The 26392-nt window shown below is 38.6% G+C and overlaps 1 protein-coding gene across 5 annotated transcripts in view; it reads left to right on the forward strand.

Annotated features, from left to right (window-relative positions):
* Oatp33ea (Organic anion transporting polypeptide 33Ea) overlaps positions 1–9157 on the forward strand; it is a 132424-nt gene extending 123267 nt beyond the window's left edge. For all 5 annotated transcript variants that reach the window (XM_076830278.1, XM_076830274.1, XM_076830273.1 and 2 more), the window contains exon 8: positions 8620–9157. In XM_076830278.1, the coding sequence (XP_076686393.1) occupies positions 8620–8792 (173 nt within the window). In that variant the 3' untranslated portion in view covers positions 8793–9157. The remainder of the gene's footprint in view (positions 1–8619) is intronic.
* Positions 9158–26392: the final 17235 nt, after the last annotated feature.

Consider the following 26392-nt stretch of genomic DNA (forward strand, 5'->3'; position numbering starts at 1 on the left):
CCAGTGGAAATAAAGTGTATACATTAAAGCTTATTGAATTTGTCTTGGAACGCACTATCAACTCAGGTCTTCAAAAAAAATAGTTCCATTTGAAAAACCGAACTTGACCATCGTATCTTTTAAAATAATAATCGAAAACAAAATTCGTTCGCGCTAATAAATGGGCCCCCTCGAACCATGCAATTCCCTATTTTTTTTATATTTTTATCGACAATACTTTAAGAGATATCGCGCTGTCCACTCCTTAGTGGGACACCCTGTATATACGTGTCTAAAATTTCGTGAAAATCGGTTATCGTTGCTCTGAGTTATAAACGCTTAAATATCGCAGAATAATGTCGAAAATCGCTGATTTCGGGAATTTCGATTCAGCGATTTTCGACATTATTCTGATTTCGGGAATTTCGATTCAGCGATTTTCGACATTATTCTGCGATATTTAAGCGTTTATAACTAAGAGCAACGATAACCGATTTTCATGAAATTTTAGACACATATATATACTTACTTAAATCTACAAACGGGTTTTTTGAATTTTCGTTACAGGCTCATAATAAAAAGTTTAAAAAACGACCTTTTCTATTTTTTTTTTTGCTATTCCAAACAAGTGCATTTTTTCAAAACGACGAATCACGTCGGTTAGCGATCTAATCCTTCTATCTTCTAAAAAAACTCAAGTCGTTTGGATTAATTTTAAAAAAGTTATGCGATTTTATAGAGTGGCCGAATACTTTTGCACGCCACTGTATGTTATGAGTGGAATATCTTCTCATTTAATACTCGAGGTCTAGTTTTTTTTACTAATGGGATATCACGGGGCTAGGAGTCTCGTATTTCTTTTATAATTATATGGTAAATAGCAACGGTAGATTTGTGATTGTCAGGAGGGCCTAACGCACGGATCATAAGCTATTATAGCGATCATAAGTGTAGGTAATCGTAGGCTTTTATAGTGATCAACTTGTGTACTCTTTATTGTTCTAGGTAGCCCTATCAATGAATAGACAAGACATAAGGTTTTATGGTAACACAAATAACTCATCAGACTTGATAAGAAAGAATATTCTAACCATATTAAAATATTTGTAAAAAAAATTGTCCTATGGACAGGAGCGATCTTTATGGGTGCTGGTACTTAACCGATATTCAAAATCATTTATTTCGAAACTGAAGGACCAAATCAAAAAGTGACATACTATGCTTTTTACTTAATTTTTCCTATAGAATCATTCCCCTCCGAATTGTAGGTACCATTACTTTTATGACGTTCTATGTAACTTCTACAACAGAAATTCGTTTTTAGATCGAATACACAAGACATTCACTAATAGGTACTAATTCATACTGCAAAGTTGGGCACGTGTATGATTCATTAAAATAAACCAAAAGAATTTTGGTAAGCAGGTATCCTGAAGTTAACCATTTCCAATTTGTAGAGTATTTCTTATTTTCTATTACGAGGCAATTAGTTATTGATAGGTATTCTTATGCGGTACTTCTGACATTACTTTCGACTTCACAAGAAGTGAAAGAACAGAATTAGGAACGTCGCGGAAAGATGAAGAGCGAACAAAAAATAGAATTAAAAATCTAAAATTTGAATGAATCGAATTAAAGTTAACAAAATTGTTTCTAATGAATCACTTGAAAGCGGTTGGTTATCAGGCAGTAGGCATATATCCACTAATATTTTTCTGTTTAGTTTTATCAGCGCCGCATACGTGCAAATTTTATACCTCCACTTTGTAATTCTATACACATGTCAAGCACAATTCCACGATCGTTTAGCGCAACACAATGCAAATATTACAGGTTCGAGAGGTTGTAGATGAATCATATAATAAAAGAAGAATTTTAACATTTTTATTTTATCTCACGGAATGAATTTTATATAAGAACACAGGTGATGTAATAAATATAAGTAAGATCAAAAGCACAGTCAAAACCAAGTACAGTACTTCCTCGCTGAGGGATCGGTTTGATGTACACCAGCGCTGTACAACTTGCCTCTTGAGAGGCAAAAGTCGTCCCCAACAGCGTCCACCGTTGCCATGGTGCAAAGCGCAGCCGAGTCAAAGTAAAAGCTCCCCCAAACCAATGCGAATATCCGCGCCGCGGATCAAATAAGGGAACAGTTTTTTTATACGTGGTGGCTTATGGGCAGTGTTATCTGATCCGCGGCGGATCCGCTCTGCGCGGCGAAACTCGCATTGGTCTGGGGAGCCTTAAACACGATTTATCCGCAAGCGGAGCGGCAACGGAGTTTCCGCACCGGCAGCGGTAGCGGAATTCGCGTGTATGCTCACACCGGAGCGGATATTTCGCTGCCGTTGTGAATATTTGACGTTGATCTGGGGGTTCCCTGATCTGTTTGCCTATTTTCGTGAAAATGGGTTGTACTTATGAACTTTTACCTCGGAAATTATTTGTCAGATTTAGTTGATTCCTTTTTTATTTTAATCTAGAAGGATCCGCCTTCCTGAATATTTTTTTCCGGATGAAAAATCATTTTTATAACAGTGAAAATTATAAACAAAAGTCTTATTTTGCAAATTTTGACTTGTGGTACCGATTTTAAAAATCTGAAAAAATATTACCATATTCTCTGAAGTGTTTTCTATAAAGTAAGCCTATCTATTGGTGGTAATTTGCATATTCAATGTCGCAGTAAGCTGTTAAAAACAGCGGTGATCCCCGTTTCTGGTAAGCGAGCCGCGCGCTTCGCTATTACGGACGGCTGATCGTACCACTCGCAGCGTATATTACTTCAATGAGGTTTAAAAACTCTAAAACAGAGCGAGCTTCTAACATTGGGGTAACTAGTTAGGGGGCCGGGTGGGCCTGGCCCCCCAAAACGCGGAATGGTCCCTTCCTAGAAACTATCGACATAAGTAAAAAACATTCGTCCGTTAAAAAATCAATAATTTTTTATTCTGTTTACTCTTTGTTTTAGTGTCAAAAAAATATGTAGGTAAATGATTGTTATAAAATGTGTATGTATATAAGGGGCTGTACTTCCGAATGGCCCCAGTGGCCGATCGTCACGAGGTTTGAGGGGAGGGGTGGGGAGGGGTGGGGAGGGTGCGTGGACCCTAAATCTAAAATTTTTGCTTCGGGAAATTATTAGTTTCCGAGATATTAATAAAAAACTGCTGACATATTCCGACACAACGCTTTCCACTTTTCAACTTGTTCCGGGTATTAGTATTCGTTGCGACTAGATTAGTACGGGGGGCGCGTAAAGCATGGTAGCGAACCGATGTGAGTTTGAAGATTTGAACCAGAAATTTGCGGCTGCGAGCCATCCTACTATACAGGGTGGATACCTATTGCTCTATTGATAATCACTACTCTAGAGGGGTGATTCTACAAGCCAAAATAAGACGAAAATATAGAATACAATTTTTTAATATCGCGCTTCGTTTTCGAGAAAATTGGCTTTGAATATCAGCTAAATACAACTGCCTTTTAAGCGCCTGTAGTGCACGCAGAGTTAAGAAGAACGCGTTCAACTTTCTGTAGAACAAATTGGGGGGGGGGGGGGCAGGATGGATCCCCGTTAGGTCTACCGGTATGCAGTTCAAAAAAATAATTTGTAAAAAATATTAATAATAATTTTTTATTAATATATCGGAAACTAATAAATTCCCGAAACTACAACTTTAGATTTAGGGTCCACACACCCTCGCCACCCCCCCCCCCTCAAACCTCGCGTCGATCGGCCACTGGAGCCATTCGGAAGTATATCCATATAAAGATTTCCTCTACCTATAAAAAAAATAGTGAGTGAGAGAGAGAGGACATGATGGAGAGAAGATGGGGCCTGCCGCCCCCCCCCCCCCCCCAGAAAAAATGCTAGTTACGCCAATGGCTTTTAAGCTAGCAACACGTATTAGCTCTCTGTTCATTCTGATTTACGTAATCGGAAGTTCTATAGGGCGATTCTCCCGCTGAAGTCCTGAAACACAATGCCGCCGACAAAATCGTGCCTCCCTGAGTTTCGGCGCCTTCTACGCTCGAGACTGTAGGGATCACACAATGTTGCACACTAAGCAAGTGACGAATGTCAGGTTCTACATTTCTCATCACATTTTTGCGAAAGTGACGTCAATCGATTCCTTATGTTTTCCCGATAACCTCAAAAATGACATAATTCGGGCCATAATTAGGGGAATTATATACATAAACTGTTGATTCGCATAACATAAAGTTAACTTATTTGTCCTGTTTTGTCAGTGAGCAGCGAGCGGTCGCCACATCGATAGACGAGATATGGCAATCAAGACAAGCCCGACATTTTACCTAAAATTGGCAGTCAAAAAATGCCTTGGAGAGCGGAGAAATTTCGCCGCGGAACACACGAATCGATAGCGAATCGATATCGCCGTGGAAAAAACGTTGCGCATTCGCAGTCGCAGCGAAAATGTTTCACGTTGGTCTGAACAGCCCCATAAGCTGCCACGTATAGTAAATTGCCGCGGATCCAACGCGACAAAATATCCGCTGCCGCCGCGAATATTCGCGGCGCGGAGCGTATCCGCCGCAGATCAGATAACACTGCCCATAAGCCGCCACGTATAAAACACTATTGCCTTATCTGATCCGCGGCGCGGAGCGGATATTTGCGTTGGTTGGGGGAGCCTTTATACGTGGATGCTTATGGGCAGCCTTATCTGATCCGTGTCGGATGCGCTCCGCACGGCGAATATTCGCGTATAATACTGGATTTCCAGGCAGAGGGAAAGTGTCCCTCAGTCAGAGAGCGGTTAAAGATTATCCAGAGCGGCCGTGACATAATAAATTTACATTTCTTTAGAAATATTGGGGGGATACCATCATCTCCCGGCCCTTTGTTGATGCTTAGATCGTCGATTTCTGAATATATTTCACCTATGCTGATGCTCATATTCGTCTCGTTAAGCGGCGAATTCATGTTGACATACGTGGTGTGGCTAGGGCTAGCTGCGGAGTAAAGGGATTCGAAGTGCTTCGCAAACAGGTCCGCAATCACGGAATTGTCCGAAGAGGTCGCGTTACCGAGGTGCATAGCTCCAGGAAGACCGTGCGTGCAACGCTTGGAATGAATAAATTTAAAAAAAAACTTTAATGTTCTGCGGGATAGATGCCTCCGTGGATTCTATATATCCCCGATAGCACCACCTGGAAAGGGACTTGCACTAGCAGAAGGCTAAATACTCATGCCAGTCATTGCTCCTCTTATACGCGAGATGGGCAGCCTTTTTAGCCTTAACAAGATGGATTAGCTCGGGGGAGAACCAACTCGGGTATTTAGGGGAGTACCCTCTCGATAAAGGAATAAAGGAATCGATCGCGTACAAAATGCGATCATAGAGGAAAGAGATAGCCTGATCAGTCGACATGGCATTTAGACTACTGTCCCAATTCACAGAATTAAGGAACTCTACAATTCGGGGATAGTCCCCGTTAATAAAGTTATACCTCCTGGACGTAGGGTGGCAGGCAGCCTGAGTAGCGCAGAGCTGGAGGTTCACGAGCAGGACAGGATGGAAAAGGTCAATTGGTAAGAGAGGATCGGAAGCAGATACCATAGTTACACCACTGAAGTTGCAAAAGACTAGATCGAGAAGGTACCCGCGATAGTTGGGACAAACGTTGATTTGCTGAAGGTTGTGAAAAAAGCAGGCTTCCATGATCATGGCATGAGCTAACACCTCGTCACCAGACGCAGTCCACGATAGCGCAACTTCATTGATGTCAGAAGAGAAACCAGACCAATTGCACCGGGGAAGATTGTAGTCTCCAAATAGCATGATGTTAGAACGCGGAAATAGACTGGCAACCTCATCAACACTCACGCAGTAATTAAAATAACTCGATGCTCTGGCAGCAGGAGAGATTTACACTGCTCCCAGTACGAGAGAGAAAGGCGAAGCATTGATCCTAACATAAACTTGTTCGACTCGATCGCAAGAGACATTGATATGAGAACACTGAAATGTCCTCTTTACAGCGATCAACACCCCGCCTCCTCTAGAATAATCATTAGTACTCCGATTTCTATCAAAGCGGAAGATCGAATAATCGGATAAGCCAAGCTCCTCAGACGCAATATCTCTATTCAACCACTTCTCCACTAAGATTAGTACATCATACTGAACGCTACAGCAAGCCAGGGCTTTAGACAAATATCGCATTTTAGTCCGAAGACCACAAACATTTTGGTAACAGATGGAGAGCCCTAGTGTGAGTTTTTTGAATGACGCGCGGATGACGATGGGACGATCTTTGGAACACTGTTGACATATCGTATTGTCTTATCGGCGTCCCCTTTGGCGTGGAGTTCGCTGAGTTGTTGCCTGAGCCTCTTGAGATTGGCCCGCTGGATCGGGGTCTTGTCGTCCGCAATTTTCAGCGGACCGGAGTACGAGGATTTGTTCCTCAGGACGCTCTTGACGATGTCCGCCGATTGAAGCATCACGCATAGAGGCCTAGGAGACGATCCGGCCGGCTTCCCAATTTTGCGCGTCCTGATGTGTTGGTAGACAGATGCGTGGATCTGAGATAGGACAATACGGATGTTCTCAGCATACTTCTGGGAGCGTGTTGCACAGGTACACTGGGATCGTCCGCCAGCCCGTAGACAATAAGGTTGGAGGACCTCTTCTCCCTTTCGCTATGTTCGGTGACCACATCATCCGTACTTGGTCCAGCATCCGCGAGCAAGTTGGCTGATGGCTTGCAGCAATCTTCGATGCGCTGCATTCGATCTGACAGTAATGTAACAGAGTTCCGAACGTCGGTAATGTCCGATTTGAAGTCAGCCCAGACTTCTTTCCGGAAGTTTGCAATTTCGTCCCGAATGAGGCCTTTGATGCCCTCCAGCGTCGGTAACGAGGTAATTATTGACCCGGCATGCGAAGACGAGGATCTAAATTAATATGTAACTACCAACTTCATACATTCCACAAATGAAAAATTCGCGACCAAACTATTCGCACATGCGCACTCATGCAAAATCGCAGTACATGCGCTAGTGGCGTTTTTTTGCGCCGCGCTTTGCGGTATCTTCCCCATTCTGTGTTTTAGGGATGTTCGAGTACTCGAATAATTGAGTAGCTTGAAATTCGGACCGAGCCGAGCGGAATACTCGAAGAGAACCGAGTACTCGAATTTTTTTGGGCGGCTCGAAGAGAACCGAGTACACGATTTTTTTCAAGCAACCTAAATGTACCTCAAGGAGATCGAAATTTTTGAGCCGTCCGACTGTGAGGAGTAGTTTGAAGCTTTAATGTTTCGAGCAGTACGAATGTTTCGAATATTTTAGGTTAGAAAATGTGTATCTACCTAGAAATGTGTAACTATCTAGAATGTAAATAATGCCTAAATAATAGATCTTAATCATGTGAATAATTGAAATGTAAACTGCGAATAGTAATATTCTGCAACTATTGAAAACAAGTACTAAATTGGAATATCTCTTTTTTCATGTTTTTCATGTATATATGACGTTTTCATATACTTTTTTTTTATCTTTCATTTCTCCTTACCTTTTTTTTCCTTCTTTATTTTTTGCCTCTTTCGTATACATTATACGTATATGGATTTGTATCGAATCACTGTTAACAAAGGTTGTTACCAGTTAATAAAAAATGAATAAATATACATAAATAAAGAAACGATTATGAAGTACAAATTAAGTATAGCCAAAATTAAGAGATGTGTTTTTCCATGTGTTTTTAGATGAAATCTAATTATTCGCAAAATATGACATCTCTACGTCATGTAGTTTAGAAAAAAGCGGAGTGGCAATTCATGATGTGTCAAAGTTTTTGTTACTTTAATATGGCATAATGTGATACATATGTCGACTTCTACACGGCATTATTTGCATTCCAGTAGATACACATTTCCTAACCTAAAATATTCGAAACATTCGTACTGCTCGAAACGTTCAAGCTTCAAGCTACTCGTCATATTTGGACAGTTCGAAAATTTCGATCTGCTCGAAGTACATTTGGGCCATCCGAAAAAATTCGGGTACTCGGTTCTCGTCGAACCGCCCGAAAAAATTTGATTACGCGGTTCTCTTCGAGCCGCTCAGTTTTTACGGGTGCTCGGCTCGGTTCGGTACTTCGAGCCCAGTTAGGCTCGACTCGCTTTTTTCGAGTACTCGAACAGCTCTACTCCGTTCACGATGACGGCTCATCGTCGGTCCCGACCAGCGAGCCCTCAGCGAGAAAATACTGTACCTAGTTGATAGACACATCGAAAGGAATAAGAATAAATGGGAACTCACGATCAGAAACTGATTAAAAAACTGGAATGCAATGTTCAGTTACATATAGGGAAATTGAACGTGTAATAAATTCTTCATATTTTCAGCATTCTGTTTTCCTTGTTTTACTTTATGTAACAGCCAATCGAAAGACATAATATATGGTAATCTCTGTATTGAATGTTTTACTCTTGCAATAGACTATAGTGTATGACAACGTGCCCAACTAGTATAGCAGCGTGTTACTCTTTGTGGTTGATTTACAATTTTATTCCGTTTTATTACTAAATATGTGTATATACAGTGCAGTTGATGCTGGCGAACGAAATTCTTGTCTTTACTGAATTCAGAATAATTTTCAGGATTTTCGATAATAGGAGTGCTTTTCGATGCAGCAGTTTGTTATCTTGGGAAGAATTTGGATCTTTATGGCGCCCAGGAGAACGACAGACGTCGCGAATTTATCAAAGAGGATTCCGCGCCGTCAATCGCCGGTGGCGAGAATAGGAAGGAAATAAATGGGAATATAAATTAAAGGAAATAGCCATTTTGTACTGATTATAAACCAAAATCCATCGAAGTTTTCGGGATATCGAGTTTCAGATAGAAACTGAGATTTTACGAAAATAGCCGAGTACCTGAATTCTAGAACATTCCATGGCCAGTATTAAACGTGAAAAGATTGCGAAGCAGATGCGGATACGTTAGATACGTGTACCTTCTAGACATGCTGCATACACTGTCAATATTTCATGTAATCGAAGAATCGACCGGATGGCTACGCAGAGTATGCGATGAGCGTTAATCCGTTTCTAATTTACATTCCAGACTGGTGAAATTTTTGCAGGATTGTACAGTGTTATTCCTATTTGTTTGTAAATAAAACTCAAGTTTTTATTATATTTTCGACCGTATGTATCGTTATCGAATACCATATGGAATATCGTAGTGGTCATTTCATTTTCAAGAGGTTACCGCCCCGTGTTTTCTTCGTTACATCTGCGATAAAGTTTAATACCTTCATACACAACGAGATATGAACGTTAAATTTCATTGTATGGGAGAGTAGGGTAAAATGGAACGCTTAATTTTGGAGGGTGATAACATAAACTCGGAAGGTGAAAATCGGGTAGGTTGTGTCGGGGACACAAACCGCAGTTTTTTTACGCGAATACTCGGATATTAAAGAAGTAAGTTTGATATTAATATTCATGGATAATTTGGATGTAGTTCCGAATGGCCCCAGTGGCCGATAAACACGAGGTTTGTCGGGAGGGGATGTGGACCCTAAATCTAAAATTGTAGCTTCGGGTATATATTAGTTTCCGAAATATTAATAAAAAATTATTGTTATTTTTTTTACAAACTTTTTTTTCAAAGTTTTTTGAACTGCGTACACGTAGCCCTAACGGGGATCCACCCTGCCCCCCCCCAATTTGTTCTGCGGACAGTTGAACGCGTTCTCATTATCTCCGCATGCCCCTCAGGCGCCTGAAAGCTCGCGTATTTAGCTGAAATTCAAAGCCAATTTTGTCGAAAATGAAGCGTGACATTAAAAAATTATATTGTATATTTTCGACTTATTTTGACCCATAGAATCACCCCCCTAGAATATTGACTATCAATAGAGTAATAGGTATCCACCCTGTATAATAGGATGGATCGCATACGCAAGTTTCTGGTTCAAATCTCTAAACTCACATCAGTTCGCTACCACGATTTACGCCCCCCCCCCCCCCGCGCTAATCAAACCCCAACCAATATTAATATCCAGAACAAGTTGAAAGGTGGAATGCGTTATGTCGGAATAAGTCATCAGACATACTACAAGTGTTTTATTAATATCTCGGAAAATAATAAATTCCCGAAGCAAAAATTTTAGAGTTAGGGTCCACACACCCTTCCCACCCTGCCCCTCAAACCTCATGTCGATAGGCCACTAGGGCCATTCGGAAGTATAGCCGATAATTTTATGGATTATAGGCCTGTGATAGATGAAGTATGAAACAAATGGCATGCAAGATACATCTAGATTTCTGGCGAATGTAAGATAAATGCTAGTTTTAATCCCGTGATATCAATGACGAAGCCGAAATGGATCACACCGATGAATGTTATCGTTTACACAGAAACTAATCGAGTTTTCGGGCGAAAAAAATGTCCATCGTAACCACGGCCTTTCTCGCTTTTTTCCTGGCGAAGAAGAGAGCGAGTCGGAGAGCCTGAGTGCGGGCGGGGAGTGGTGCGGGGCGAATGCAGTTGATGCTTTGTTTCGCTCTGCTTTTCGGGCGCGTGATATTCCGACCTTTGCGTGCGCGACGGAGAACAGGCATCTGAGGGACGGAGCGAGACGGAGTGTCAGCGCGTCGTCTGTTTCATGATGTTCCTCGCACGCGTCCGGGTAAATCTAGTTTTTAACGTTTAAATTCTGTACTTTTGATGACCCCGTACCCACCCACGCTCACAGCGGTTACGCACTCGGTCCGAAGGTAATCTCAGGTGCGGACATCCTTTGTCTACTCGAAGCTATATTTATTTTTTGGATGTTGCATTTAGTTTTGAAGTTATAAGACGAAACCTTATCTCCCATTTTCGTCACCCTTTTCGCAACGCTCGACATATCATGCATGCCCCCCAGTACTGTACCGATTTTAAAGACGTATTCACGTCAAAAAAGACATGGGACTTCAATAGGAGTCTACAGTGGAGCTTAGGCTATAAAAAAAAATCAAAGCCTTGGGTAAGAAAAATATTTGGCAACAAAGGAAAATGAGATTTACCGGAGGTATTGAAATCTTTGTCTCGGTCAAGTGGTAGGGTAAGGCGGAACACCCACTAAAAGACCATGTAAACGTACAAAATCTTTCTTTTTATGATTTAAAAAGTATTCATTTATAACTATAAATATATGTTTTAGGTATACCTGTTACAAATAAAATATAACAAAAATATATATTATACACATAAGAAAAAATATTTTATCAGATAACATAAAAATTACTAAAAATAATCAAATACACATGGATTTTTACATGAAAAATGAATATCAACCGGTGCATGACATCAATTGATTCCTTATGTTTCGCCGATGAAACTACCACCAAGAACAACGTAATTCGGACCATAATGAAGGAAATTTCATGAAATATTGATTTATATAATTTCAAGCTGCTGAGTTCGTTAAAAATAGTCTGGTGTGATTTTTTAACACAACAGCGAGTCGGTCAGACTGTATGCATTAAGAACAATACAGGGTGTAGTGAAGAAAAGAAAGACAAATTATTCAGTAAAATAGAGCTTTAAAGCCTATCATATGGTAATTGCATTATATTGTTGAAAATGTATTTTTTAGATTTTTGATTAACTGTTTATGACAATATTAGCAATGGATTAAATTCATTCACATAGATCCATCCTTCATGATTAAACAAAAAAGACGCAAATCCATTCCTTCAATAATTTAGGTCATTAAAATTAATTCCTGTAGGCGGGTTTCGTAAAAATCACTGAAAGCAAATAACTTTGAAGATATGAATTTTGTAAATAATTTCGAATCTGCAAAAATGAGGACTTAGCCCTCCCTAACTTCATATGGACTACAATTTATTTCAATATCATGAAAATCCGAGACATCGAGGATTTGAGAAAAGTATCTCATCTGCTTCTATCATCCACGCTGAACGCAATGCACTCCAAACTTCCTTGGATGTGTGGAAGAAAACCGACAACGGTCGGCTCAGGCCATGTGCCTTCATCGGCATTTGCGAGTCGGGTCGCATGCGTCGAGTCGCCACGAATGAAGCGTCCACACTAGCATATGATGCATGCGACCCTGCCTATCGTTTCACCCGTCCGCATCAGAATATTCGTGCGCGTTCAGCCTTGCTCAACGTATATTCATTCAAGTCTGGATCCGCCTTAAGAGAAACATTAATGTTCCGTTTTACCCACTCATTCCGCATTACCTTACTCTTCCCTACCTATCAGGAAGCAAGTGAATAGATACGTGTTCTTCTTTTATAGCAATTGTTTATGTAATTAAATTCTACTTAAGGCTGCCGTCTCGCTGGGCCTTGAATGTGTGCGTACGCTCACACAAGCTAGGAAAAGTGTGTACGTATACGCGATGTAGTAAACAAACTGTTTCAACTAACTTTCATTCTGGAATCGGCGAGAAAGAAATTTTTGCAGGTATAATAATTGCCTCCAATAGGCATACGTGCAGGCGTGTCTGGTGTGTTTGAACGCTAATAAGCACTGTACGTTGAAATAATAATGAATTTATGACTCGAAAACTGACAGAATGAGACTTCAAGGCTTCTCCGTCAGAGGCGCTAATCTCGAGCCACGTAGCACCAGCGTGTACGTATCCGCAGGGCCGATACGAAGATGGCTGGCGCCCTTACGCAAGAAAATTTTTGGCGCCCCAAAATTATTGCACCTGTTTTCTATTTAATATGCTTTGTCTTTACTGGGTACAATAAAAAACAATAATTACATTTACATTTTGTTTATTTGGAAGTTGGATTCCTTTATTATTAAGCGTGCGATCTAGTTTTTTAGTACCCCCTTCGGCTGGCGCCTTGATGCGGCGCATAACTTACATAATGGGTTCGCCGGCCCTGCGTATACGCGATGTAGTAAACAAACTGTTTCAACTAACTTTCATTCTGGAATCGGCAAGAAGGAAATTTTTGCAGGTATAATAATTGCCTCCAATAGGCATACGTGCTGGCGGGTTTGGTGCGTTTGAACGCTAATAAGCACCGTACATTGAAATAATAACGAATTCATAAATCATGTACAGAGGACAGCTCGAAAACTGACAGAATGAGGCTTCGAGGCTTTTCCATCAGAGGCGTTGATGGTATATTCAAACCACATAGCACCAGCAATGGTTCAAATCCAAGCTAGCCGATAAATGTTGGAAATACATAATTGCCGATACGTATCGAGATTCGTATTGCGCTGATGCCACATTTCCCCTATTACTATTCTGTCGTCAGGGAAGCCTGAATGAATCACGACGAAACGGCTGGAGATTAGAGATGGGCAAAGATAATATGTGGATAAACTCGAATAAAAACTACTTTATGTTTATCCGTTATTCCAAGCTTCAAATAACAAGATTTATCTTTACTCTAAGTGACCAGATATTTTCTGTTCCAATGCGGGACAAGCAAGCAAGCAAAAAAAAAGGGTTAACAGAGGCGTGAGGAGATCTTTTCCGTAGTTTATTAAAGCATTTACAATATATTTAAAAATACATACTTGTGATTATAAGATGATACGTTGAAACGAAATTAAAATTTTTTTTTTTTCACAAAAAAAAGTAGAGGAAGCAGTAACTTTATGTCAATGCGAAAATGTAAAAGGTTACATGTCCAATCCGGGACAATTTGCGGGACACTTTTCAGTGCGGGACAAAGGGCTCAAATGCGGGACTGTCCCGCACAATGCGGGACGTCCGGTCACTTTACTTTACTCCAAACACCACTGATGAATAAATTTATTTGAAGTGAATGTATTCGACGGCGAAAGATACTTTTTTTTATGAAGAACTTTTATTCGAACCGTCGAATAAGGTTTTCATCTATATCCGTAGTTTATTCAGCTTTTATTTGAAGGCTTTGAACAACTTTTAGCAGCGTGGTTATCCGAATCGGCGCCATCTTTCTTCGAGCTGAGGACTTGGGCTGTTCAGCGGCGGCTTCTGATCTCGGTTCGAGCCTCGGCTCGAAAGGCATACAATGTTGCTTGTAGTGGATAATGTATTAATAAAATGTAAAACGCAACGTTTTCAGTAACATACTACTGAGATTTTCTGGATTAAAATGAGTTCAAACACGATATAAATCAGGTTATTTCTAGAACTGCACTAAATAATTAAATATAAATGTAACATTTCTAAATCTAATAATGCTAAAAAAATATATAAAAAAAACAAATTTTTATGTTAAACGATTTTATTAAAAATGCACAAAAAACTAAATTAAAATGCACTAAAGACTAAAAAATAATTATTTTCTTGTACTACAATTTTGTTTGCTATTCGAACGTAACGAATCATTTCTCGATATAAATTGTGTATTTACTGCGGGAATAGCGATGCGACTAGCATCATGAACGCAGGGGCTTTTTGTCGTTTTCGTAAAGAACGCGAGTGGCTGATTTCAAGTCGTTTGGATTTATGGTTATGTGTTATATTTATTAATTATGGGTAATTTTTTCATCCCCTAGGAGTAATTTTTTTTTAAATATTATATTTTCATCCAAACTACGCACGCTTGCAAAGTTTCAAGACAATTGGATAATTGGAAGTTGGTTAAATTTGACTTGCCAGATTCGAACCATACATACATCAAACATACAAACATACAAACAATGAGAGGATCGAAGCTGAATAAAATCTTTTCAAAATAATCCGATTTATACCGTGTTTAAATTTATTTTCATCTGGAAAATCTCGGCAGTATGTTACTGAAGCGTTCATGCCGATACGATGGATAATGTGAAAGTTTTACATTCTATTAAAACAAACAAAATAAACAATCATTGAATAATCATATCATTATGTTTGTTCAGAAGTAAATATAAATATTGCACAGAATGAGAGAAGATAATAAGAATTGCGAAGTTTAGATGGGATATTGATACGCAAATTACTATTGTTTCATCCAGAGATGGGCATTATAAATTATTGAAATAAACTGTCAAATTAAAGAGACTTTATCTTTATTTGTCGTCCAATAAAAATAACCCAGAGTTATTTTTATTTGAAACGCCACTGATGAATCAGTTTATTCCACGGGAATTCATCCGTCGGCCACAAATAATTTTTTTAATCGCAGGCCTTCATTCTTGAGGTCCCCAGAAGCCCGAGCCGAGCGACATTGCTCACCCGTCTAATCTGCCGCTTGGAGTTGCTCGGCTATGTATCATCAATTATGCAGAAACTGAATTTCTTTATTTTTCATCGTATCAATATGAAAGTGATAACTAATTTAAATCGGACTACTTTGAGCGAAACCGGTTTTCAATTCTGCAAACAAATTTTATGTGTAACATCGTTAATAATGATAGTTCAAATTGTATCAGGTTTGGTATCTTTCCATCTTTCCTTCTTACACTCCCGGCCCTCTCTATCTTTCATTATTGCTATGTTCAGCGAGGCTCTGACGCTAGACGCAGTTCTCGTGCCGTATTCCTTCAAGGCTTCTCGATAAAAAGAGAGAACTCTGTGGCAACAGCGCGGCAGAGACAGAGAGCACAGCAGATGTGGCCACTATGTGCCAAAAACTCGTCTACAATAGGGTCTGTTTGTTTACTGGGGACGCTTCGATGGATTCGGACCATAACAAAAATGAGGCGGCTGCCTTAAGCAGGTGACAAGTATAAAACACGCGTCAATTTCTGATAGAGTATCAGAATGCAATTCCAAAAGAATACGGTTCGTACCTACACCCCCAAGGCTCAAACAATATTAACCATGACGATAAAGTTGATTACCTTATTTAGTTGTGTATTACAAACAAATTATTGGTAAATGTTTACTTTAGGGGAGGATTTTCCGATTTCAATGACCTTGACATATGTTGTTAAGGTCATCATTCTGAACAACATTTCCCTCTAAACTTTTTGGCGCTCGGTTTTGGTTTACGAGATGTTCGCCAAAAATTTCACTTATCATTAGAACTACCGACGGTTTTACAGCTGACGGGATTAGTATTGGTTTGGGGCTAGGTTAGAGCGGGAGGCGCGCGTCCGCTTGCGGGCGCGTAAAGCATGGTAGCGAACCGATGTGAGTTTAGGGATGTTCAAAATGAGACTGCGGTTATAAGCATCGCTCGATGAGGTCAATATCGCTATTGTTGTCAAGGTCATCATTCGGAACATTTCCGTTTAAACTTTTTGGCGGTAGGCTTTAGTTTACAAGATATTTGCGAAAAACTTTAGTTAACACTAGAACTACCGAATTTAACACATACTCAAATCGGTTCGCTACCGCGCTTTACACGCTCCTCACCCCCACCCCGCCCTAATCTAGCCCCAACCAATAATAATAGCATCGGCTGTGAAACAGTCGACGGCGAGGAGGAGACTGGTTGTGTTAGTAACGTCTGTATAGGTAGATTTCAATGTACAATTATGCCAAGTTTTTTTGCGAATATCTCGTAAACCAAAACCGAGCGCCACAAAGTTTAGAGGGAAATGTTGTTCAGTATGATGACACTGACAACATATGTCAAGCTCAAAGTCATCGGAGAATCCTCACTTAAAGTAAACATTTACCGTGAAAAATTTAGTTTTGAAAATATTCATTTCGGGTTTTAATTACAAACTGGCAACATAATTCTTTTAAACTAATCGTAAGTAGTCCAGAGTATAGATACAATGTGCCCCACAGGCCACAGGTTTCCGTAAAAACTTTGGCAGTGTGTCCTGTGGTTAAACATAACATGTTAATATCATATAAACATAGGTCTGTAAATGTTTTATTAAAAACTTATAACAAAAATATAAGAAATATGAAATGTGAAGGTAATGATAACGATATTACTTTTAGTAATAGTGTGACATAAAGTAAAAATAAATAAATTATGTTTATGTTATTTATTGATACAAGTTAGGTTCATTGTTCAGGAACGAATTAATACGACCGCAAATTCCACACTTTAGTACTCAGGGCCGTTCCTGGCGGGGGTGCAGAAGGTGTCCCCGCACTTGAGCGGCCAAACTTAAGGGCGGCCTGAGGCCGTTTATTATATGTAAAGTTTTGACTAATAATAATAATAATCGAAACTCTTTTGCACGATAACTGTTTAAAATTATGTATATATAGATATAAAAGTAAACACTGCATATCAAATTCTTAATTAAAAAATATGGCTGTACTTCCGAATGGCCCCATCCTATTATACAGGATGGATACCTATTACTTTATTGATATGCAATACTCTAGGGGGGTGATTCTACAGGCCAGTTAAGACGAAAATATAGAATACAATTTTTTAATATCGCGCTTCGTTTTCGAGAAAATTGGCTTTGAATTTCAGCTAAATGTGCATGCCATGTTGGCGCTTGAGGGTCACGCGGAGGTAAGGGGAACGCGTCCAGCTGTCCGTAGAACAAATTCGGGGGAGGGCAGGCTGAAACCCCGTTAGGGCTACGTATATACAGTTCAAGAAAATAATTGGTAAAAAAAAATTAACAATAATTTTTTATTAATATTTCGGAAACTAATAAATTACCGAAGCTGCAATTTTAGATAAGAGTCCACACCCCCTCCCCACCTATCCCCTCAAGCCTTGTGTCGATCGGCCACTGGGGCCATTCGGAAGTATATCCAAAAATATTAAGTTAATAAGGGCGGCAATATTGTTTTTGCACCTGGGCGGCTAAAACCCAGGAACGGCCCTGTTAGTACTAATGTACATACTTTCAGTTGCGTTCTGACTGATCAGGTAACAGTTTGCAATCTGCAGAAGGCCAAACGTATTTTCTAAGGAAAACTATGCAGATATACTTTCTATTCGAACAGAGTGGAATAGAAATTGTCAATGAATAATGCGCCACAACCGTAACACAGCAACACATTTCATGACATAATTAAAAGAATTTTTATCCAATCATTCAGATAAGAAATTTAAAGAACTTGTGTCTGTGAAATAACACCTTGAACAAGAGGAGCAGCCTCGCCCAATGTTAACAAGCTCAATAACCCTATCAGCGTGAAGCACAACAATAAAGGATCGATCGAACGAATCTGAAGTTTCGTTACACGATAAACGAAGATGGTCCTCCTGGATGGTCCAATACGCGGGGATGGTTCGGTTACATCCCTCGCAAATAGGGCGTAATGCCCAGAGAGAAGAAAGGGGTTTCACCTGGTCGTACGAAAAAAGGAGGAAAGAGAGAACGAAAGGGGAAAGGATACTTAAATCGGCCGATCGACGGTTCTACTTAGTTGATTCCCCGGTCGAGAGAAGAAGAAAGAACGCGTAGGAAATGGGGGGGTAAGGTCTTAAGGCTTGTTTTCAGGCCTCCATCCTGAATTCGGTTGGGGATGGGGTGGGAGTGAGTTGACGCTGTTGCAGAGGGCTTCGGTAGTCAAGGGATTACAAACCCGCGAGGCCGAAAGTAAAAAGGAAGTTTTTGTTTGAGAGCCTTTTAATTTTTAAGCCCAGCCAGTCCTGAGACCCGGCCGCCGCGCCGGCTGCGTAATGAATTCCACGACGCCGACGTCCACGTGACGTCAGGACGTCTCTATCGATCACATCCTCAGACACGCTCCTGGAGGATGCGCTTTGGTATTACCGGAGGATTAAGTGTCCTGCCTTATTCCTCCGTAAATAAAGAAAAATCACGGCTATGGATCGTCGCCCTTCCACCTGCCACAGCATCCACTCGCTTCTCGGCCGCGTCTTTCGAACCAGACGGCCCGACCCGGCCCCTTGATCCAGGATTCTCTTGCTTGTCGGAGGCGGTCGGGGGTACTGTGACAATTGACTTCTGCAAACGCCGTTGCACGTGCCTTTAAAAATGATCGGGAAAGGAAGTGAGGAAAATTTAAAGAGTTCTTTAATTATTGTGAAACATCAAATTGATATTTTAGTATTAGGAAGGAGGGGCGATGGTAGGGTGGTGCAAGATTAGACGGGTTCCGAACGATAAGAATTTATGGGTAACGATTGAGTTCGGATCGCTACACTTTGAAAATGCAATGTTTGCGAAGGACATGTTTGTTTAATCCAAAAGTGTGCTAGTTATTTAATAATATATAATAGCCAGTGTAATCATTTATAAAGGTGATGGTAATAGATTCTATTTGAGATTTTATGAGACATCTATTTGAGTGGGGGGAGCAACCGAACTTGCTTAGTGGACCTTGAACTGGGGGCATTAATTCATTTGAACTTTCGTTGTTGTGCTTGTATCCTTGAATAGTCAAATGTAATTATTTAAGTCTAAGGTCTATTATGAGTTCCACGTAGGTACTTTGTTTTGGTAAAGTACCTACCTACGCAACATGTACGTAACATCCCATTATGTACTGTAATCGTAGAACTTACCTATATCTCGCTGCAATTGAAGATGAGGTCAAAACTGACAGTTATTTGGCTTTTTCCAACATGGCTAATTACGTGAAGCTACGATAATTCTTATAGCGAACACAAAGGGAGGATACCAGCACGCTGCACCGGGGAGTTTTGTCGTTGTGTGTACACAGTGCATTGTGCATGACCCTGACCCATCTTTCATATAGACCTCATCAATGTCTTCTAAGTCGAGGTACAGTCTGATCTAGACTATCCTCGACAATACGCATCGAAAAAGTACGTGATTACTTTTAACAAATATTCTTACACTTTACGTTTCACATTTGCTCGAAACATCACTGGTGGTGGTTTAACAATTCGTTTAGAAACAGTTAAAATTACCGGATCAACTTTTATATAGGTAGGTACATATGTAGGTGTCTCAGAACGAATTTTCTTAATGTTTTGGGAAGAAAGCGTAAAAATTGTGAAGACAAATGATGTGAGAATTTTGCGAACCAGAGAAATTTAAGTTTGAATGAAATTGAGGATGTAAAAATTTAGTGAAACTGAGGAATCAATGTACAATGGCGAATAAAGGGTATGCTGAATGAAAGGCCATTCGCCCTCGAGAAAAACGACGATTAGCGTTAACTGTGAGTAATAATAATGCTTCTAATGCAGCTCGTCCGGCCTTGATTCTTCTATTCTACGAATGCTGCGTAATTTAGCGACGCAAGTGGGTTGTAGCGTTCAGCGCGCCTAACGAAATTTGTCAATTCATTAATGCGACTCCCCAAGCTCTTGTCTCTTAATTTACCGGAACACTTGCACAATAACAATATTCTTATTCCAACGCAGCGCGAGACGATTAAAGAGCATCGTTCTTGCGAACAGCTCGTTATTTAATTCAAAAACGTCGACTATTGTACATACACACACTATGGTTACAATTTACAATATATTGATAACTTTAGTAGAAAGTTACCGCTATACGTTCGGTGATCTATGCTGGACTGAAATGTAAATACAGTCTCTATGTGGTATCATTTTATGGGCCATTCTTTTTTACTGTTTCTCTTAACACAGATAACGCACAGACGTCTTAAGGACGTGTGAAAAGCGTTTTAAAGACGTCTTCATCAGGTTTGGATTTCGTCCAATTGAGAGACGTCATTAACACATTTAGGTATAGGTACTGGAAAAATAAATTGTACCTAACCGTGATGGGGGGAATCGATCACAGGCCTCTTCCCTTATGCAACCTCCTCTTATGCTATTCGCAGCTACCCGATACATTTCCTTCTAAACAACTTTAACTTTAAGATGTACCTATGTATTGATCTCAAATTACAAAAACTGTTAAAATTACAAAATCTGCGTGGGGATTGGCGCGATATAATTTATAGAATGTCATCATTTGACCGCTAGACTCACCCCTTCAAATTTCATAACACGTCTTGAAGATGTAAGTTTTGTACGCCGTTAAGATGATCCGATTCGTACATCTTTAAAGCTGGGATTTCCAATGCGCGGCTCGCCGCGGCGGCCGGCGGCGGTGCCACTAGTGCAAGGGAGAAACAGATGCATACTTCTCCCTTGCACTAGTGGGACCGCCGCCAGCCGCTGCGGCGAGCCGCGCATTGGAAATCCCAGCAAGGGGTCACATGCGTTCTCAACTTTCGAAAAATCGTTTTTTTTCTCACTGAAATGAAATGTTTATAGCGTGTAGAATATAGGGCAAAAAGAATAAAAGCGATATCTCAATATTGAATGAAGTTTTGTCATAATGTGAGAACGTCGACAAAATTCGGCCGCGCCGAACACTAGGAAGTCAGGTGCAGCATTCAGGTAGAAACTAACTTTATTAGTAAACGTCCCTATAGTATACTTATTGGAGCTGCAAATAACGCTGCGAAAGATATACTGCTCGACAATATTTTTTGCCGAATATATGATTATGTATACATTAATTGAAACATTATAACAATTGGGATGTAAGATTGGCTTCAATTTGCACAATAATTGTGAAAAAGAGGAGGCACCAACAGATTAAAGCATGCGAGAATCGCAGCAGTGCAAGCTACGAAATGGGCTCATACTGCTCGCAGTTTGAGCAAAAGTTTAAATGATTCGAAAATTGGGAAATGTGAGGGTCCACAGTATGCTGCAGGAATGGAAGATTAAGTGTAAATTGCATAAAAAAAGATTTCTCAAGTATTTTTCGTATGTTAACTTTAAACGCGTTTTTCTCGAAATCATATTTTTCAATCTGGTCAGTATGATAATTTCGGTAATTTTCAACATTTTTTCATTAATTTTGCGCTAATCTACGCAGAATGATATTCTATAAGGGCCATCGGGCCATTTTTTAAATTTTTAATTTTCAATACTAGTTTTATTATTTAAATATCGAAATTTTAGACGAAACATCGAATCCTTTTTCGTAGTAGCATAATTTTCTTATTTTTCATAAATTCCAAATTTAGTCCCGATGGCCCATTGCTACACGACCATTTTACAAGATCGTTGTTGAATTTTTATTATTGTATGTTTTTTCAGGGAAATATCGTGTTGACTAGGAGACCCCCTTTTTCTTGCAGAAGCAGCTGCAGCCGCAGAAATGGAAGCAGAATATGACAAAAGTGTATAAAATTTTTTTTTTATAATAAAAATTTTTAAAAATGATCTATTATTGGGCGCCGAGAACGTATGTAACCCCTTAAGGCCTTCAAATTAGGTTGTAACACCTTCGGACTAAAAACAGACGTAAAATGGACGTTTTTAAGACGTCCTCTGCTATCTAGGAAGGAATAGATCAAACTCATGTGAAATACTAGTGATGGAGATGGATGCTGTGGTTTTTAATAAAAAAGAAGTGCATGTAAATAAATATATGTTCCAATTATTTTTACATAAAAACTTGATACAAAGTTGAATATTATATAATAATAACACCGCCGCCGCCACCGCCACCGCCGCCGCCACCGGGTGGTGAAATAGGCGAGGCTCAGCATAACTGCTATTAGGCCTGAGCTGAAAGAGAAAATGACTCGTTCTCGAAGTGAAAGAGGGTAAGATCGGTAATATTACACATATAGAGGGTAAGTAAGGGGGTATTAACACGAATACGGTATTTTATAAATGATTATTTAAATAACATATATTATTACATTTAAGAAAAAGGTATAGTATTATCAAGTACCCGTATGCTATTTTATACAACCAAGCAAACGATGCTCTTCTAAATTATTTCGTTACTTGGTTATTAATCAAATTTCCATTTAAATAGAAAAAAATGTTTGGAATCAGAGCAGTCCTGGGAGCTAACACTGTTCAATTTTAGAAGAAAATTATTATACCACAATTTCGATAAAGTAATTGTTGTTATTTGTTTGGAATACTATACTTTTGTTTTAGACTAGGGCTGGGACTATTCGAATAATTTAATATTCGAATATTTTATAAGTATTCGAATGCTACGAATAAACTTCGAATATTTGAGTACTCGAATGTTATTATTCGAAAAGTATGGTGTGAAGTGGGTCAAAATTAACTTATAAGCTTTCACCCTGACAAATGAACCTAAAGAACTTGATTTATAATTCACACCATACTATTCGAATACTTAAATATTCGAATAGTATTCGAATACTTAAATATTCGACTAGTATTTGAATACTTGGATATTCGAATTATCTATATTCGCCAAATAATTGAGCAACTGAAGGGTAAGATCAGTAATATTACACATATAGAGGGTAAGTAAGGGGGTATTAACACGAATACGATATTTTATAAATGATTATTTAAATAACATATATTATTACATTTAAGAAAAAGGTATAGTATTGTCAAGTACCCGTATGCTATTTTATACAACCAAGCAAACGATGCTTCTCTAAATTATTTCGTTACTTGGCTATTAATCAATCTTCCATTTAAATAGGAAAATATGTTTGGAATCAGAGCAGTCCTGGGAGCTAACTCTGTTCAATTTTAGAAGAAAATTATTATACCACAATTTCGATATAGTAATTGTTGTTATGTGTTCGGAATATTATACTTTTGTTTTAGACTAGGGCTGGGACTATTCGAATAATTTAAATTCGAATATTTTATAAGTATACGAATGCTACGAATAAACTTCGAATATTTGAGTATTCGAATGTTATTATTCGAAAAGTATGGTGTGAAGTGGGTCAAAATTAACTTATAAGCTCTCGCCCTGACAAATGAACCTAAAGAACTTGATTTATAATTCACACCATACTATTCGAATACTTAAATATTCGAATAGTATTCGAATACTTGGATATTCGAATTACCTATATTCGCCAAATAATTGAGTAACTGAAGTATTCGAATATTCGAATACCGAAAAAATCGGCAAATAGTCCCAGCCCTATTTTAGACACATTTAAAACACAGTTCCTTCAAACACAAAATCATCTGTTCTTTTATTTAAAGCAGTTAACATAAATAAATAATCATTTCGCAATTTATCTCAGCTTGGCAGAAAATAAGGTTATTTATTTTGTCTATGTTACTTTTAAAATAGAAACGATAATGTAATTTAAATAATTCATTATTTCGAGTATTATTTTTTACTTTGCAATTAAAATATTTTTTAGTTTTAATTTCCTTTAGTCTTGGCACTCTGTGTGTATGTACGTACTTCAAAAGAATGTACCACTCAGGACTGCTTTTCTTTCACAAAAAGCTGCAACTGAACACAAGGGAAGAAATAACGTTAAGATTATAATAATATAATTTTTAATATGGATGGGTCGCACACGGAGTAGACAAATCTTGAATGTGAGTTTGCAAAGAACGACGCAAAGAAGATAATATGATGCCTTATACGACTATGTCACTTTTCTGTTAAATAGATTCATATTGCTTTATAATCTGTAGTTTGGAAATGACTAAAATTCATTTTACATACTCTCGATAGTAGTGCGGATAAAAGTGGTAATTATTTCTTTTAGTATATTTAATCGTTCAGTCGCAGCTTTGGTTGCTTTCTCAGCCGGATACGAAAACGTAGGTAGTTATGCTTCCAACGGAATTTACACACAAAATGCGTAGGGTATCTGTCAATTAAACGATTTTAACTTGTATAGTGGTACTGTTTCATGCGCTTGATTTTAAAATAGTTATGTTCAGTTCCTTATGCATGCGATTTAGTTAAAAGCTGTACAAGTTTTATGTCACCATCGTAAACCAACCATACTCAATCTTGATCATAACTATCACTTTGTACTAGTTACCATGTTCTTGTATACTAAACGGTTTCCCCGTTGAAAATAATAAATAATAATAATAACAAGATTGAATTCACAAAACTGAGGTAACACGCATTTCCGACTATCTACCTCCAAATATGTGCCTCTTCACAATTTCTACACCTTACATTACTGAAAATATATTACAAACATGACGATAAAAAATATAAACGAATATTCTAATAGAAATGTAATAATAAGCAATCTGAAAGAACGAAAATTTACTTTGAGATATACTATTACAATCTTGTGTGTATTCTGTGGTAGTTAGAAATATTTTAACCAAGTTTTTAGGATTTCGTAATGGCAAAACCTCCTATTCGTAAACATATGTATTAATAGGAGAAACAATTCAAATCAACGAATTTTAAATCTCGACGTCCAAAACTAAATTTGTCGTAAAAGTTTGTGGAAAAATATTCGTAATGTTTTATAATCTGTTTACAGGTACTTATCAGCGTCTGTAATTTAAGCTCGGCCCCGTTCAAGAATCGCTCGTCTCGAATCGCGACACCTTTTTTTTGCAACAGAAAAAAGAAAAGGATAAACTAGAAGTTTGCTTTACAGATTACTTTTGATCCCCTCTTTCCACATTAAAAAATAACTGTTACTTTCGAAACGTTACTTGGAATTAAGTTAATCGATTTCTTAGAAAATCTCCTGCGGGTACATAATCTGTGGCATTTTTGCGATCATTTATTTGACGCATATGTATTGCGTTTTTACGACGTTTACCTTCTTGTCGTGGGAGGAGGTTAGGCATAATTAAAAATTTCACTTGTGCATCAGTCAATTTATATGTTTGTTGGTTCGATGAAGTAGTGCGGTAGTTCTCGCCCATCCTGTGGCTCCACCATCGTTTCAGCAAACAAAAATACGGTGAACTGGTTCGTATACGTGTCAAATTGGATTTTATATGCTTTCGGGTACTACCGAATACACCTAACGAATCTTCAGACTGGTCAACTTCAAGCTCACTTACAATGTGAAGTTGGCGAATCCGTAGAAGCTTTTTTTCACACATAGGAGACTAGGGACTGTTCGAATCATTAAAAATTTACATACTTCACGAGTACTCGAACGTTACAAATATTCTTCCACGTATTCGAATACTGTATTCGAACTAGATATATATTTCAATACTACATTCTAATTAGGGTTGTATTCGAATACAGCATACGAATTAGGTGAAGTTTATTAGGGATGTATTCGAATATTACATTCAAACATTACATTGGAATTAGAGCTCTATATTTGAATATCTACTGATATTTTTCTGTTCTCATACAATTATACTTTGAAAACTGAATAATTTTCGTAGCCAACAATTTTTTATTTGACGAATGGTTTGAGATTAATTAGAGAAAGAAAGGTCATTTCGAACAGTGAACTTCGACGTGGGTTTTCATCCCTTAAATCGTTTATTAATCGAAACACAAAAGACACGTTTCTGAAACATTCTAATGCTCCAAAAATTTATGTCGACTTAAAGAATCTCATTCTCATTGTCAGGATGTTCCTTTTTAAGTATAAAACTATCAGAATGAGGGTAGTAGAAATATTAAATTTGACGATTCAAATTATATTCGATAAATAATTAATTACAGTTCTCAACTATTGATGTGCAGCTCTAATCTCTAATTCAGACGTACCTGATACTCGAATGGTAGCATGCTACACGAATAGTCGAATGGTCGAATAATGTTGGGAAGTGGATTGGTAGGAAAGAAAAATCACACGTCTCGTCTATTATCAGTATGTTAATACATACTCGTCGTACATTATCCAGATAGAACGTCTTACAGTTA

The sequence above is a fragment of the Andrena cerasifolii genome, chromosome 2, assembly GCF_050908995.1.
Source record: "Andrena cerasifolii isolate SP2316 chromosome 2, iyAndCera1_principal, whole genome shotgun sequence".
Classification (NCBI taxonomy): Eukaryota; Metazoa; Arthropoda; class Insecta; order Hymenoptera; family Andrenidae; genus Andrena; species Andrena cerasifolii.